Raw genomic sequence first — 18,338 nt, forward strand, 5'->3', positions numbered from 1 at the left:
TAACACCAATAAAATATAATTTCTTATTAAAATTTTGTTTTTAATTTTTAATATACTAAAATTTAGTTTTATTCCTTTTATAGTTGAGTTATTTTATTAAAAAAAAAGTGTTTTAAGACTATTATTATAAATCCATTAAAAGTTAACATGTCACAGTAAGTTAAAAATTTATTTAATATGGACTTATGAAATAATACATTAAAAAATTATATTTATATTTTGATAATGTAAACATTATTATTTAATCATAAATTATCATTTGAATTATTATAAGATAATTAATTTTTTTTCTAAAAAAACTAACAATGAATGATAATACATTTTAAATAACCTATCACATGTTAATTTAAATATAAAGAGAGGTGAAAATAGAATATAATTTTATTTTCGTTACAAAATAACAAAATAATATCTTTTTTTACGACAATAATTTCTTAAATTTTTTTGGCCTCCTCTCGTCGCACCGACCAGAAGGCTCAGCCCTGCCCCTTCTTTCATCCCTTCTTCAACAAAAACAGAAAAAAAAAAAATCCTTCTTCCATCTTTCAATTCGAGTTTCGATCTGTCACTTTCTTAATTTGTTTCATATATACATCTCACCTTTAAGAATTTAAACTTCATTCATCTTTTGTTTTAACATTAGCAAGAGATCCGTACAAATCTTGGCAATCAAAAGCGACTTCATTTTCTGAGTAGTTGAGCATACAAGTGTATTTGCAACAACCACATAGTGGGTATGGATTGTCTACAAAATACTAATTTGAATGCCAAATTTAACTCTAAGCCTCTAGACGTAAACATGTCTGCCAAAATACTAATGATTCTATAATTCAAGATTAAAATTTACTGTTAAATGAAATATGGGCTACATAATTTTACACTTTGAGCCTTAGCTTGTTCCTTGTTAAGCAGTCAAAAACATTCTGTGGAGAGAGCGGAAGTCAAAAGCAGGTAGCATGTCTTTAGGCTCATCTGGCTTTGTGTGATTCACCCGAACAGATCTAGATAACCTAGTCCCACCATTATTCATCCTGGTTAAATGTGGGAAGTTTTTGTCATCTTTCATGTCCAAATTCCCACAAAACATTTTAACCATAGAGTGAGTTAGGTGCATTATGTTTCTTCTTCCGTCAGGTGATCTAATCACTGAGAAGAATGAATAGCATAGACTTAGAGATAAATACATAATAATAGATCACAAATTAAATTAATAAGTAAATTAAAGATGAGCAGCAAGGATTTGGATGGAGCAAAGAAAACAAAGAGTAACCAACCTCTCCTTCAGCCTCACAACTAGGTATGCATGTATATAGTTTCAGCTGAGGCGCTTGCAAACCTCTCACACATTCTTTCAAGTGTCATAACCCATCTTTCAGCTCCATATGCACTATTGCCACAAATGAAAAGCCGGTGGTTTTTGCATCTTGCATTGTCACCCACTTCCCACCTGCTCCACAAATGAAACCTATCAAAAATAGACGTAATATATCAACAAAAGATATTAGTAAAATGACACTTAATTATCAAAAACATGTTGAATGAAAGACATGAAATCCCAATAAATTAATTATTAGATGATGGATCTGCATACTACATATATAGGCCATAAATAATTAGTCTACTTGTAAGTTGTAGCAATACATATGTGACAATTATTCATTTTGAGCACAATTAAACATTGAGCCTGGTGCACTATACCTTCCACTGAGAACAATGAATAACATAGACATGTAAAAACAAAAAAAATTAGGTTAATGTAGGATCAAAATCATCCATCTCATTTTTTCCTATCTTCTTTGTTCTCATCAATGAAATTTTAATAATAATTGATTTTAAAATAAAACATAAGTTGTTTCCAAATAAGAGTTTTTTTTTTACAAATTTCCAATAAGAGTTTAAAAAATCACCAAGAAGATAATAGTAAAGTACATGCATAGGGAAAAAGATAGAGGAACTCGTCAAAAAATATCTATCAATTAATCTAAATCTACACAGCTCAAAGAAAACTTGATTTTGTAGATATGTGAACTTGCCAACCTGGTTGATGCGAGCCAATATAAATGCCTTATTGCAGATGGGTTGCAAAGCAATATTCGGAATGCTTTAAATTTGATTTCTTTAGAGATGTTGAAGTGACAAAATTGGCTGCACTGAAGTTTTCCTTCTCTCATTTTTCACTACTATAATTAGGAATGACATAGTGCTTAACCTCAAACGATTGGGCTGAATTTAAACAAAAACATGAAGGGACAATAATAAATTTTGAGTTTGATTTTTCAAAAGTCAATTCAAAGTAATTAATGTAATAATAATAATAATAATAATTGACATAAAAGTGAATTAATGATTTTTCATTTTGAAACATTTGAATTCTTTTTTTTTTTATTGTCATATAATTAATGCATGTGTCTTACTAAAGATTTTTTAAGGGAACTTTGTGAATAATAATAATAATAATAATAATAATAATAATAATAAAGATTTTCATTAGAGTTGTCGTATAAATTTTTTAATTTATTATTTAGAAATATTTTTATTTATTACCTGCATAATCTAATTTTTCCATTAACATTTCATTGGCCGCATTTATATGTTTGTTTGACTTGTCATATCACTAACCATTTATTTTAATTTTTTATATTTTATAGTGATTTCTGAAAATCTATTAATTCAATTCTATTACTTAACTATAATATATATATATATATATATATATATATATATATATATATCTTTTATAATATTAAAAGAAGGAATTTTTGGCACACGTACATTTCTCAGTCCAAAAATAAGTGCATTTAAGATAATTCATTTTCAATTATTTAATTTTTATTTATTTAAGTAATAAATAATATTAATTATTAGGACATTTAATATATAGAATGTGGGTTTTAAATTCACATTTATTATTAGATATTAGGGGAATGATAATGATCTTAAAAAAAAGGGAGGAATGATAATGAATTTTAATGGTCATTAAGGAATATTTGAATTCATGCATTCAATAAATGGTTATTGCACATTAATTTATTGTATTTATAAATTTAATTATTTTAAAAAAATAGAATACAAAGAACTAAATTTACTAATATGTAATTACAACTTTAACAAAAAAAAATTATACTTTTATTATATATATTATTGTTGCAATTTATTGTCAAAGAACTAAAGAAAAAACATAAAAATGTTTTATCATATAAAGTAAGGAAGTTGTTGGGCTCTTTTTTCAGCCCAAAAATAAGAGCATTTAAGATAATTCATTTTTAATTATTTAATGTTTTATTTATTTAATAAATTATATTAATTAATGGGACATTTAATAAAAGAAATAGGTTTTAAATGCATACTTATTATAAGGTATTAAAGAAAAGGATAATGAATTTTCATGTTGCCATTAATAAGTATTTGAATTCATGCATTCCATTACTGATTACACATTCATTTATTATATTTATGAATTTCATTTTTTAAGACAAAACCACATATTTAAAAAATAGAATAAAAGAACTAAATTTATTAATATGTAATTATAAATTTAACAAAAAAAGAAATATAATATTTTTTATGATACATTATTGTTGCAAGTTAGTGCCATATAACTAAAGAAATTACATAAAAACTTATATAATATAAATAAAGGAATTTTTTGCACTCTTTTTTCCCAAAAATATAAGGGCATTTAGGGGAATTTCTTTTCAATTATTTAATTTTTAATTATTCAATAAATTATACACTCTTTGGTCCTTATTATAGGACATAGTTTAAAAGAAATTGGTGGTCCTTTTTATAAATCATTTAAAAATTTCTATGAAACATTTTTTTTTCTCCGTTAGTTTCCCTTATTAAATATAGTATTCTAAATATTTATATTTTTTTATTGATAGTGGTTCATAATACTCTTAGACTTTAATGTTATTAATAAGGACATAAGTGGTATATTAGTAACAATTTTTTTATAAAAAAATCAATAAAATCAACTAAATAAATTACTGTTTTTTATATGTGCAATTCTTGTCTAAAATGTCTTATAATAAGGATTGAAAGGAGTATTAATTAGTGGGACATTTAATAGAAAATATGTTTTAAATGTACATTTATTATTTACTTTTAGGGGGAGTAATGAATTTTAATGGTGTCAATGAGTTTTTAAATTAAAACATTTAATAGATGATTATTATGCATTCATTTTATATTTACGAATAGTTTTTTTTACATTATAATTATAATTTTATATATATATATATATATATATATATATATATATATATATATATATATATATATATATATATATATATATTCCATTATCATTCTTATTATATTTGCAAATGACAACAACTTTAGTGAAACTTGAATGGTTTGATAATTTTTTTTTAAAGATTAAGATGAGTGAAAAGCTAACAAAAAATAAACTATGCGTATAACTTGAATAAGATTAATTATAATGAAATTTTAGTTGAAAAAGTAAATTTGTTCAACGATGAATCAACTTAGTTAAAAAGATCTTATATAGAGAGAGAGACGTAGGAGTAAACGAAATGAATATTGTGCATTATATTATTATTTTTATTATTTGAAGTATAATATGTTGAATATAATTGAGCTTGACTTTTTTATTGAATTTATTCATGTTATTTTCTTTAATAATATTTCTACTCCTTTTGTCACGTGTATTAAAAAATCTATTTAGTATTTTAAATTTCATAAAATATATTATGTAAGATCCTAAAATATATTTTATTTCTTCAATTAATTAGATTTTTTCTCATTTATATCTACATCTATTTATCTATATCTGTCTATATGTACTATAGACAAACAAAAATATTTTGAATAATGGAGATGATTAAAAACAAAATTACATGCATCTGTAGAGACTAAAAAAATTCAAATTATTCTTTTTAAAGGATAAGTTCTAACCGCCCGCAAGTGCAGTACTTAATATTTTGCTACTATATGGAATATTATCAAGCAACCACTTAATTGTAAGATAATTAATTACTTCCCAATAATGTAGTAGCTAGACTAGTTTGATGGTGATTATGAAGATGACGCCCTTGATTAATCTGCATAATGAATTATTAATTTGAGAAACATATTACAGTAGTATTTATTTGTTTACACCAACTAATAGATAGGGAAAGGGCAAATACGTAGTAATGTAGAATCTCTTAGGTACCAAATATAGCTAATTGTTGCATAACTTTCTCGCTGATTGGTCGTGTTTTAAACATAGCTTCCAATGGAATTAGCTTTGGCAATGCCAGCCCTTTATTCTCCCTCATATCAATCTCTTCATCAGTTGGTCGTTTCCATTCAAAGCATTGAATCAATAATCCCAAAGTTAAGCCCATTGAACGATGTGCCAAACCGATTCCGGGACAAGCTCTTCTTCCCAATCCGAATGGAATCAACTTGTTTGCTTCCCCTTCTTGTTCAAATCTCTCGGGCTTAAAACATGTAGCATCACTCCAATGTTCAGGATCTCTTTGAATGGCCCATGCATTGATCAACACTATGGTGTCACGTGGAATAGTGAATCCCCCTATGGTGCACTCTTCTGAAGAATAATGAGGCAATAGTAATGGTGCTGGAGCAAACAATCTAAGTGTCTCGTAAATAATGTTTTGAAGATAAGGAAGTTTTGGAATGTCTGACTCATCCACCAAGCGATCTTGTCCTACCATGTTGTCTATTTCATCCTTTGCTTTCTTCAATATCTCTGGGTGGTTTAATAAAGAAGATACTGCCCACTCTATAGCCACGGCTGTTGTGTCTGTTCCAGCAAGCAGCATACCCTATAATTCAATTGAATAATTAATCCAATCACTGCAACACGTGGAGCAAAAAGAAAAAGAAAAAACCAATTTACCAAATTTAACTTATATGTATGTATACTTGCATGGTTGAATGACATCAAATTTTGGCATATAGGATTCACCTTTTTTTTTGTTTTTTTATCAAATATTAATGATTAATTTATTAGTTTTGTTAATGTGGAAAATTTGATGTCATGAATTTTTTTTTACCATCAAAGTTAATCTTATAATTTTTTTTAATTAAATATTTGAATTAAATATTATCTCATTTTTTTTCTTCAACTTTTTGTAACCTTTTTCACATTATTTGATTGAGAAGAAAAGTGAGGAAAAAGAAGAAGAATGGTTATACATTTTTCAAAATAATTTGACAACATGTTACCTAATTTTAACAGCTTGATTATATAGAGTTATGCCATAACAATGATTCAGTGAATTAAAGTAGAAGTTGTTAAATACCTGAATAAGGCCTTTGATAATGTGATCCGAGTAGTAATGAGGCTGAGACTCTTGCATAGTCAAGAGATGTTCTATCATGGTGTTGGCCTTGTGCTTCCCACTACGATGCTCTTCGAGGAGTCCTTGCAAGAACGAATCTGCCCTCGTGCTAATCACCTTCAGCCTCTTCTCCAAACCGTCAAAATCAAACCACCGAAGGAAGGGCAAGAAGTCTCCCTTGTTGTTTGCACCCAACAGCGACATAACCTCCGTCATTATGTCTCTGAATTGCTTCGCTTCCTCCGCATCCGCCGCCTCGATGTCGTCGCCGTAGTACCTCTTCCCTGATATCATTCTCATCATGTTGTTGAATGTCATCTCTGTGAGCCTGCAGAGAAGTATGTTTATTAAAAAATTTATAATGATTTACACACTTTTTTTAATACTTTGTTTAATTAAACTGATAGATTCTCAGAAACAATATTCCCGATATTTCTTTTTTGCATTTATAATAGTTTTAGGGTAAATATAATTTTAGAAACTTTGCGATAATCATGCTAACCCTGACCATATATTTAATGTGAACCTGCCCTTGTTGAAAAATTATTGTACGGACTAGGAGACCACCTTAATTATGTATTGTAAGAAATGCTAAAACACATTTTAATATACTTTAATTTTTACTAACTGTTAAAATTTATGAAAGACTAAAAAATTGTCGGCCTCACATTTTATTCCTCAGTGAATTTAATTCTCAATTTTATAAATTTTAATTAATAATGATAATAATATATTACAAAGAGTGTGATCACAAAAAGTGCGTGTTACTGTTACTCACCTGAATATTAGATATTAGAAACAAGTAATTTGGTTCTGGTCCTTACCTGGGTCTGAGATGCACCAGGGCGAAGCCATTGCATGTTTCCCTAGCAAGCTTTTGTATGACCCTCATGGTTTCCTCCCTTCGGATTTCAAAGAAGGAGTTGAGGCGCGACGTCGAGAGGACGTCGATGGTGATGATGCGGCGGAGGTTGCGCCAGTGGTCGCCGTAGGGGGAGGAGCCCATGCTTGAGTAGTTGTAGAAGAGGTATTTTCCGGTGAGGAAGCGCGGGCGGTTGGCGAGGACGATGTCGTGTTTGGTGAAGCATTCTTGAAGCAAGGTTGGGGAGGAGATGACAACCACAAAGCGTGAACCGAACCAGAGGGAGAAGATGGGGCCGTACTTTTCTGATAGGCTGAGGAGGGAGCGGTGGAGTGGGCTTTTTATGTAGTGGAGGTTGCCGATTAGGGGAAGACTTGGTGGACATGGTGGAAGATTTTTTACTCTTCTTCTTTGCACAAACCTGAGGATCAAAACAAGAACAAGGAGAGAGGAGTACAACAAAGGACCCATTTTCTACTTGCATCTGCCTATTATTAGCTCCCATATGCATTTTTATACTTGAACTTCAATTCATTAACATATTATTATTCTTTTCTAAATTATTTTACATAGATAAACAAAATTAATATTTCTTTTTTATTTTTTAATATTATAAAAAATGTAAATACAAATAATAACTAATGTTATATTAAAACAAATATAATTATAATTATTTCAAAATATTTTTTATATAATAATTATTATGAGATGAAAAAAGTAATATTAATATTAATGAGTAAATGTTAATCTGTTTAACAGTCCTTTAATTAGCAAGACTCATATTAATAATTTAATGTTCAACAAAAGATGATTTGATTGCTATCAGAGTTGATTCCATTGCCGTCCGCGTGTACAAATAATGAATGAAGTCAGACGGTAGTTGATTGCACCTTTCACTGATGCCGTCTTTGAAAAGGGAAGTGTTGATCAGGACAATTAAGCAGAATTTTTTTAAAAAAAATGTTAGTTTAAAGTTGTATTAGATTTATCGATGATTTATATATATTTTTTAATTGACACTTAAAATTATTGGATGTCATTTTCGTTATCTCTTTTCACTTAATTGATTAATATATTTGAACTTAAGTAATAACGTTTTTCTCCATTTCACATCAAAATTGACAAAAAGTGAGCGTTAGAGGTAGTTTTTGCTTTCGTTGATATTTCCTTGTTTCTTTTTAATTGTATGCTTTTTTTAGAACATTTTATTTTTATTTATTGTTTTTAAAGTTTAAGATAACATTTACCTAATTTTTAATTAACTTACAGGCAAATTGCTTAAACTAAATTCCTTTTAGAAACTAATTTTTAAAAGGGGCTGTTTTGAAACTTTAAAGTTCCACCCATTTTTCTATTATACCCTTATTATTTTTACTTCACAATAATAAGGGTATAATAGAAAACTTTAAAACTATTTTATAAAAACAAAAAAAAGTATTATATTTCTTTATTTGTGTATAAAAATCTTAAAAAACATATAAATAGAATCAAGGTAGCACCGGCCTCCGGTTGATTAATTCCTATTTATAACACCGCTACCATCATATTGAGTAGTACAAGGATATTGTTAATCAGTATCTTAAAAATATTAATTAAGAAATTCAAAAAATATATTTATTATAAAAATAAAAAAAAATATAAAAAATCATATATAATATAATTTTATATATTTTAATAAAAAAATCAATTATTTAATTCATGCTCTAAGACGCATTTGCAATGATAAATTAACCATAGGAACAAAAAGGAAAACCCACGTAGCCCACCTCCCAAAGTCCTAAAATAACCATATGGACAAGCATTAAAATGAAAACAGCAGCACCGTAAACTTCCGTGCATTTCCATTTCCATTTCCAATTCAATGCCTGTATGCATTCCCAAAATTCCTTCTCATTGACTCCAAGTTCTTATCCACCACGTACTGATGCTTTAAAATTGACCTTCTTATGTTTCTACCCATGAATATGCCACATATGCTATAGATGCATAAAAAAAAAATGTAGCATCCCTACTGAGCACTAAGTATTTGCAAGATACATTCAATAACATTGAAGCTTTTGCCGTGGAGTACTCACTAAGAAAGAGAATAGTTGAAGAAACTAATTTATCATATTTATTGTTTATTAATTAAAAAGAGTTGTTAAATATGAACATAAATTTGGTAAGAAAAATAGTGTTTCAATAATTTAAAAAGAGTCTTACATATAAAAAAATATATTAAGATGGACTAAGATAAACTACACAAAATTGAAGATTCCTAAAAAAAAAACAGAGAGGAATTAATTGAGGAAGAAGAAGAAAAGGATTCTTGGTAGATGATGTGGTAAAATAAACATTTCTTTTGATTGAAATTTTAGTATGTTCTTATTGTTATGGCCGGGTCTTTTTATTTTAATACATTTTGTTGGTGATTTTATCTTCTCTATTGTCTGGGTTAGGTACCTATTATTAGGTTTAATTGTATTAGTTTTCACCTTTGTTTGATGTTTTTATGTTCTTTACTTTATTCTTATTGGGTTAGGAAAATTTAATTTGTTTCTTTACCCATTAATTTTATAACAAAATAGCGAAATAGCGGCAGAGGATTAATAACGATGACCATTAGAACATAGTAGAGTAGTAGACAATGCAAAATAATATTTTTCTTAAAAGAACCACTTTAAATAGCAGGTGACGACTATATACATTAATTGGGTGAAAAGTATACCATAGTTAGTTTTCAATAGTTGTAAGAGCGTTGAATTTAGGTTGAATCCTTCAAAATCAGAGTTAGCAACTAATTAATGTCATTTTTTAGTTAAATGTTTACATGTTTCATATCTTATATTAGACAATTGATAATGAGATTAAAATTGGTTGAGCTTAATTAAGTAACTTTTACGTTGAATAAAAAATCAAACGCTAAATTTCACTATTGACTTGTATTTTAAAAATAATTACTTAAATATAAATTATTTTATTTCAAAATTAATTTTAATTAAAATTAATTTCATAAAATAAGTTTGTTTCAAAATTAATTTTATAAATATTCATCCAAATACTGAGTCAAATCTATTAACTAAAAATCACAAACCATGATATTCTCACCTTTGACTCACGGATTCACTTTGCTCTCATTCACCATTATATACACTTGTGTTGCTCACACACTGATAACACTCGCGGGAGGATAGAATAAAAAAAAAAAAAAGCAGATTGAAGTAGAGATAAAGAAAAGGAAGTAAAGGGAAAATATTTTTCATAAATAATATGAATTACTATAAAAAAAATCATTTGAGGAAGAGCATGCAGTTTTACAAAGTGTAGATGACACTAATGCATACTCACTGGTACTCTACACTTGTACACTTATTTGAGCACATTTTTTTCTTATTTATAAAATTCAATTACGTAATTAATTCATCAAGATTAAAAAAAGTAATTACTTTAATTAATAACAATAAAATTATCTTAAATTTATAATTTTTTATAAAATTATTATTATCATTAATATTATTTTCTCTTATGTTTGTTAATACATTGTCTCTCTTTTTTAATTAAGATATTTTAGTATAAAAATAATTAAGACAAGAAATATTATAAATTAATCTTATAAAAAAAAGAACTAGAAATATTACCTATACCATTTCAAACTTGAGTTTTATAAATAAAAATACATTTGAAATATATAAATATAACTGTATTTCATATCGGTATTAATAAATTACCAAGGTAAAACTCACTGTAAAACAATACTACATATACTTAAAAGAAATACACATCTAAAATTTATTCTTATCAAGATTACTAATTTCAGTTTATCCTGGATATAATTGAAACAAGTTTATCTATTGTGCAAGCTAAAACAAATTATTTCCCAAGCCTGTTGATGACTGGGCGTGCTTTACACATGGCCTTTAATGGGATTAACCTAGACAAAGTGAATCCACTTTCCTCTCTCATATCAATCTCTTTATCACCAACCCGTTTCCACTCAAAGCATTGGATCAACAATCCCAAACTCAAGCAGAGTGCACGCATAGCCAAGCCTTCTCCTGGACAAGCCCTTCTTCCCAACCCAAATGCAATCAACTTGTCTAACTCACCTTCCTTTTCAAACCTTTCAGGCTTGAAACTTGTGGCTTCACTCCACACTTTAGGGTCCCTATGAATGGACCAAGCATTGATCAACACTATGGTGTCTCCTGGAACTTTGAATCCCCCAATAATGCACTCTTCTGAAGATGAATGTGGTAACAACAATGGAGCAGGAGTGTACAACCGAAGTGTCTCATAGATAATGTTTTTAAGGTAAGGGAGTTTTGAAAGGTCAGACTCCTCCAACAAATGGTCTTGTCCCACATGGGTTTCCAATTCATCCCTCGCCCTCTTAAACACCTCTGGATGGTTCAGCACACAAGATAATGCCCACTCTAAAGTTACAGCTTGTGAATCAGTTGCAGCAATGAGCATACCCTAGAGTAAAACTCAACTCCATCAAATTAATTAAGTAAAATTTATATAAGTTAAGAGAGAGTGTAAAAGATTTTACACATTTAAATAAATTTTTTTATAAGCATTTCTAGAAGAAAATTAGAATAAAATACAAAAATTAACTTTAAGCATAAATTAAAATCAGTTTTTAATTAAATAAGCTAAAATTATAGAATTTTTATAAATTAATTTTAGCTTGAAGAAGAATCTTAATTATTTTTTTATTGTCTTATAAATGTTTATAGAGAAATATATAAACATTTTCTAAGTACTGACTAATTAGAAATCATTATTAATGTGGCTTTAGCTAATTATTTTAAAGAGAGAAGTAATAATGACACATAACAAATTTATTAGATCAAAAGCTAGCCTATATTATTTTATAACTCTCAACCAATTTAATCAAGGGTACATCAGAAAGATGTGTGGTTAATATTTCTCTTATTATAAAAATCAATAAATTTATTATTTATAATGATTTTAAATGATATTATATATATATATATATATATATATATATATATATATATATATATATATATTATTCATAAGTAAATAATATAATTGTGGTAAGAAAAACTAAATAAAATAGTTATAGGTATAATATAACTTAAAATCATATATGATATGAAACAAAAGAAAAGGTTGGTAGGAAACAGTTATAAACTAAAAATATATACCAAAGCAAGGCCTTTGATGATCTGATCAGTATAGTACTCAGGCTGCGATTCCTGCAAGCTGAGGAGATGATCCAGCATGGTATTTGCACGCTGCTTCTTGGCGCGGATTTCTTCAAGCAGCCCTCTCAAGAACGTATCAGTTTTATTGCTAATCTTCTTCAGCCTCTTCTCCAGGTTTTCAAAATCAAACAGCCTCAGCACCGGCATGAAATCGTTCTTGTTATTTGCCCCAGCCAGCTTCAGCAGCTCCGAAACCATAGCCCTAAACTGCTTGGCCTCCTCCACATCGGCCATATCACAATCATCACCGTAGTACCTCTTCCCGGATATCATCCTCATGATGTTGTTGAACGTCATGTCGTAAAACTTAGACGTCAGTTCCACTTCGGCGAAGGAGAGGGACGACTCCGACCTAAAATAAATGTTGTCCTTTTTTGTTTAATAAAATCTGAAAGAAAATATATTTTTGTTAATGGAATTAAAGTTTATGCTTTAGTTAATTTAACCCTTGAGCCTCGGCGAGTTTTCGGACGAGGCGGTGAGTCTCGTCCCTCCGGATGGCGGCAAAAGAGTGGAGGCGGTGGGTGGAGAGGACGTCGAGGGCGGTGATGCGGCGGAGGTTACGCCAGTGCTCGCCATAGGGGGAGGACCCCAAGGTTGTGTAGTTGTAGAAGATGTGTTTTCCGGAGAGGAAGCGGGGGCGGTTGGCGAGGACGACGTCGTTTTTGGTGAAGCATTCTTGGAATAAGGTTTGGGAGGAGACGACGACGACGAGGCGGGAGCCAAACCATAGGGAAATGACGTGGCCGTACTTGTCGGAGAGGGCTCTGAAGGTGCGGTGGAGGGGGCGCTTGAGGTGGTGGAGGTTGCCGATTATGGGGAGAGAGGGTGGACCTGGTGGGAGGTTTTGAAACTTTCTGGCTTGGAGAAGAAGCTTTAAGAGGAGAAAGAGAAAAACGTAGAGGAGAGAGTAGGACAAGAAGGAAAGGATCTCCATGCTTTTGATACTTGATAGTGTTTGTCTTAGTTAGGGTATTCAACATTCAACAAACGTAAGATGAATGGGGTTGGGTCTTGTAGAAGAAGAAATTATTTAGGTTCCACAGGACTAGGACTAATACTTGATTGCATATTATATGAAGATTAATATGATCTTATATATACTTCAGGATTACCTAATTAAGTGTAATTAATAATTTTTCACAGAGGATTAGTCTCTTAATACATGACGAATTAGAAAAATTATTAGGCAGTGTTAGATTATTATCATCATGCCTCATGATCAATTTCTACTTAACAAGTAATTAATTGAATGTTATTAATTTTTTTTTTTTGCAAATTAAATTTTTTAAATATGTGTCACATAAAGATTATTGAGATTCAAGATCACCAAATAATTTTTCAAAAATTAATGTTTAAATCCCGTTAAGACTTAAGAAACAAAATTGCTTCCCAAACAGAATACTTGGGGGCGGAGGGAAGTGTACCCACGTCAGCAAAAAAATTAATTTTAATTAGGTAGCATCTATTGTAAGCTATTCAGAAAAAATAAATCTATTGTAAGTTTAATCGTCGTATGCCTTAGGTAAAAATGTTTTGAAAGATAAGACGAGTATACATTTATAAAATGCGCCGCCGTTTTACGTAGGTTAAATAATGATTAGAATGTTTATGATATTAAACTGATATAAAATAGGTTCTTCTTCTTTTTTATAGAGAAATAGGTTCTTTTGGAATGTGTTTTTCTTTATTATTTAATTATTAAAGTAAGGCCGGATCCTAAATAAAAAATAATGCCGGTGCGAGGTTACATTTGACAAGTAGCACGGGCCACAGAATCAACCCACGTGTCCACTATCTACAACTGATGATGAAGAAGAATATAATTCACTACTAGTTATCGCTAGGCTATGATCGAAGTTCTAGGACAAGTCTATGGGGAAAAAAATTGCTAATAAGTTTAGGGAAAAGTTTGAAAGTTGATACATCATTTTCCAGGAGTCGTAAATATCTAGAATATATATATATCAATGCCATAAGCAAAAAAACACAAATACCCCAATATGCTAACAGGAGAATATATGGGATTGAGATCTTAGGTATCATCAACAATTCAACAGAACTAAGGAATATATATAAAATATGATGCTGAAATAATCATAAAAGTATGCATTGCTACAAATATATTGCCGGCAAATCGCAGTAAGATGTGGATCATGGAAACTTTTAATTTAGCATTAGATTCTGTGAAAGTGAACTTTTTAGCTAGTCATTAATTTGTAGGCTTTCTATCAGTTTCAAAACAAGTCTTGCTGTTATTGGTTTGAAACTGATCTTGCTTTTTCGTTTGCACATGGAATGTGGTTAATTACTATGTTGATTGGAATTTTACATTTTCTATGGCATCACTACAAAACAAGGGTTACTGTTATTACATCGGATGTTATGTGGATATGAATTGTTCTTTCTAAAACTTTGTAATTTTGAGTAATTTTATTAGTATTCTTAACAAATTCCTTTTTGTTGATAAAAAAAAATAATGTTTAGTTCCTTGCTATAAAATAACGTTTAATTCTTCAATTGTTTCTTCTTGATCTTTTTATTTATGACGTATCATGTGTAGTTCTTATTTCTGTAAACGAAGGACATTTTGTGGCTTTAGTATTCTCGCTTTCTTGTTTTGTTTCTTTCCCCTGATAAAAAAATGAAGGAATATTTTTTAATAAAGAACAAGAATCACATTTAATACATTTTTATAAATGAGAGACAAAAAAGAAATGATTTTTTTAGACACCCAAAACAAATTTAATCCTATTTGTAACGTGTAAAAACTAAGAACATATTTAACCCTTAAAAACAATAGCATGTCTCCTTACATTAAAAAGTAGGGCACATTTGTAGTAATACGAACTCATTAGCACAATATAGTTTAATTAATCGATATAATTAACTCAATATCAAATAACAAAATTATTGACTGATACGAACTTTTGTTTTTGACGTAAGGTGATATAGGGATGACGTGACCATGTTTTTGTTTCACTCCTTAAAATTTTGTTGTTATTTAATTTACTAATGCACAAATAAGAAATCACCAGCGTAAATTTCTAGGTACTCATACTTAAAACTTTCATATTAATATTAATACAATTCTTCTTTCTTACTCTGTTCTTAAATAATGTTCTCCTTTTAGTTGTCAAACTTGTTATTGTACATTCCACAAAATAAGAGCGTGTGTCCGCGTCAAATAAATAAATAAATAAGAGCGTGTGGATATCAAAGAAAGAATAAAAACAAGGTTTAACGATTTACGTAAAGTTATTTAATTAAGACAATTGTGGGAAAACATTCAAAATAGTTAAAACAAAAAAGTGATAACAGACATATGGGAGTATCAATGGTTGTAATTGCCAGATAGATAAAAACCTAACACATTATTCAGTACAACTAATAATAATTTTATAACTAATAAAATAAAATATATAAAAAATCAGAATGTCAAATAAAATTAAATTTGATATTATTTTTATTTTTTTCTAATATCCTTGCTGATTTTTTTTGTTAAATTAAAGATACAGATTACAAGCAAAATTTCTTACATAACAAAATAAAACCTACAAAATTTTGTTCTTTAAAATAAATTGTTAGCAATATAAAAATATGTCATGAACATTTTATAAAGTATATTACTAATATTTTCTTTTTTATGACAAGAAAAATTTTAATCACTTACACAATAACATTATAAAAGAATATATAATTTAAATTATAGAAACAATTAAACACCTAATTTAAATAAATTAATTATAATGAAAAATTGAAATAAAATTTCTTTAAAATTATTTATTATATATAATATTCATTTTTTTATTAATGTTAAAGGTAAGTAAAAAAAATCCATAAAAATTTTATTTTATGAAGTGCATGAGATCCAGAAACAGAAAAAAAAATCTATAACAGTAGGTTCAAAAAAGTGGAGATTTTATTCTATTTATAATTATAATTAATTAATAATTTTAAAAATAAAAATTATAAACAAATAGTTAAAAACTAAAATACGCTACCCTTTAAATAGTATGCGACTTCACATTGAGGATTTTTTTTTCTTAATTTTAACATTATATTTATCATTTTCTTTTTAAAAATTATTAATTATAACTATACTTTGATTTTAATTTTAAACTGTTGATATATTGTATAAACTGAATATGTCTTTCTTTTGTAAATACATTGAATAATAATATTACAGTAATATTTATCAATCCTAATAAAAATTGTATTCTAAAAATTAAAATTATAAATTCAACGACAACAAAGTCTTATGATTTTTTTAAAATCAAATGAGTTTTATTTGCATTAATAAAGTTATTATTTAAATAAAATACTCTACAATTTTACGCCACCAAAATATATAATTTTAAAATTTAAATTATATTTTCTAAATTCGAATTATAATCCTTTATATATTTCAATTTCAATGCAATTTAACAAAAAATTAAGAAGATTATAAAATATAAAAAAAATATTATCAAATTTAATTTTACTTGACACTCTGATTTATTTATTTTATTTTATTAGTTGTAAAATTCTTATTGGCTACGAATAATGTGTTAAATTTATGTTTACCTAAGAGTTTCTATGTACTTATACTTTCCCTCTCTATTATATAATTAACTTAAATGTATTTTTAGTTTGTTTTGATTTTGATTTTTATATAAAAAAAATATTTTTTATCCCTTTAAATATCTAAATTTTTTCATTTTAGACTCTATAAAGCAAAATGAACAAATTTTTATTTTGGTCCTAAAGGATTTATCTTTAATTTTAATCTCCAAAAATTTAAAATAACTATTTTAGGGATCTAGACATTAACACAAACATGTAACAAATAATATCACCTAAAATAATTACTTAACCTTCCACTAAACACATAATTCATTAATAAGTATAACGATAGTTGTGAAATTCGGCTCAATCTTTAACCCCATCGAGATAATGGGTCGGTGGTCCAATTGATAGGTCAGTAATTGATCTGGTTTGATCCGATATATATTAAAAATTAAAAATTATATATTATGTATTATATATAAATATATAATTAACATTATTTGAGTAAGAAAAGTTCATCCATACTCTAAAATCTAAAATAACAATTGATAATAATGAGACATCAAAATCATTTTTTTTTAGAATCGATCGGATCAGACTGGTCCAATCGGGTTCTGATAGCTAACCGATCGGGTTTAGTCAGATCATCCGGAGTCAATCGCGTGACCGATCCAATAATAGAACCAATCTAGTTAAGCCACCGGATCCCAATTAGACCAGTCCAACCAACCGAACCGAATCAAATTTCACAATTTATGAGTGTAAGAAGAATGAGTACATAAAACATAATTTTAACTTTATGAAAGATGAAAACTGAAAAAGATACAATAACTGAACTCATTACTCACTAATTTTCTCACTTTGTTGGGCCGTATGTTGGAGAATAGAGAAATGAAGCAGGTTAAGTATGACATTAATGATCCGGCTAAGGTTCTATTCCTTTGAGTGGAAAATGACGCGAAACTTACTTTTGACAATTACTTTAATTTAAACTTTTTTATCTCAATTCATTTTTATTTTATTTTTTTCACCCTATCAAACAAATCTTTAGAAGATAAAAATAAAATAAAAATTAAAGTGGAAAAGATGTGAATCACAAAAAATACAAATTTCTCTCTTAAATTATTTCTCCACTCCACTGAACACACTCCAAAAGACCGTATGCAGTCATCAGCCCAACAAAGTGAGTTCTCAAAGTTGACGCATAATGTGAAAAACTATTTCTTATCGTACATCAGTAATTATTACCTTTTATACTACATCAAACACAGCCTTAGCCTTAACTTTATTTCATTTTCACCTTCAATTTTTGTTTTCCACTTTTCACGGTTTATACAAATCATTAAAACAAAAAATAAAGTGAAAGCAAAATTATATATTGAACTCAGTGACTAATCA

The 18,338-nt window shown here is 28.2% G+C and overlaps 2 protein-coding genes across 2 annotated transcripts; both read right to left on the minus strand.

The window, feature by feature from the left end:
• Positions 1-5,057: 5,057 nt before the first annotated feature.
• On the minus strand, positions 5,058-7,665 carry LOC100784120 (isoflavone 3'-hydroxylase). Its single transcript, XM_003532623.5, has 3 exons — positions 7,142-7,665; positions 6,279-6,645; positions 5,058-5,798 (listed from the first exon to the last, which is right to left on the minus strand). Exons 1-3 carry the CDS (start codon positions 7,648-7,650, stop codon positions 5,172-5,174), a joined length of 1,503 nt encoding a protein of 500 aa, XP_003532671.1. The 5' UTR covers positions 7,651-7,665; the 3' UTR covers positions 5,058-5,171.
• A 3,363-nt stretch (positions 7,666-11,028) lies between these two features.
• Positions 11,029-13,329, minus strand: LOC100784650 (isoflavone 2'-hydroxylase). Its single transcript, XM_003532624.1, has 3 exons — positions 12,839-13,329; positions 12,333-12,744; positions 11,029-11,634 (listed from the first exon to the last, which is right to left on the minus strand). The coding sequence occupies exons 1-3, from the start codon at positions 13,327-13,329 to the stop codon at positions 11,029-11,031; spliced, it is 1,509 nt and encodes a 502-aa protein (XP_003532672.1).
• Positions 13,330-18,338: the final 5,009 nt, after the last annotated feature.

This window comes from Glycine max, chromosome 8, assembly GCF_000004515.6.
Source record: "Glycine max cultivar Williams 82 chromosome 8, Glycine_max_v4.0, whole genome shotgun sequence".
Classification (NCBI taxonomy): Eukaryota; Viridiplantae; Streptophyta; class Magnoliopsida; order Fabales; family Fabaceae; genus Glycine; species Glycine max.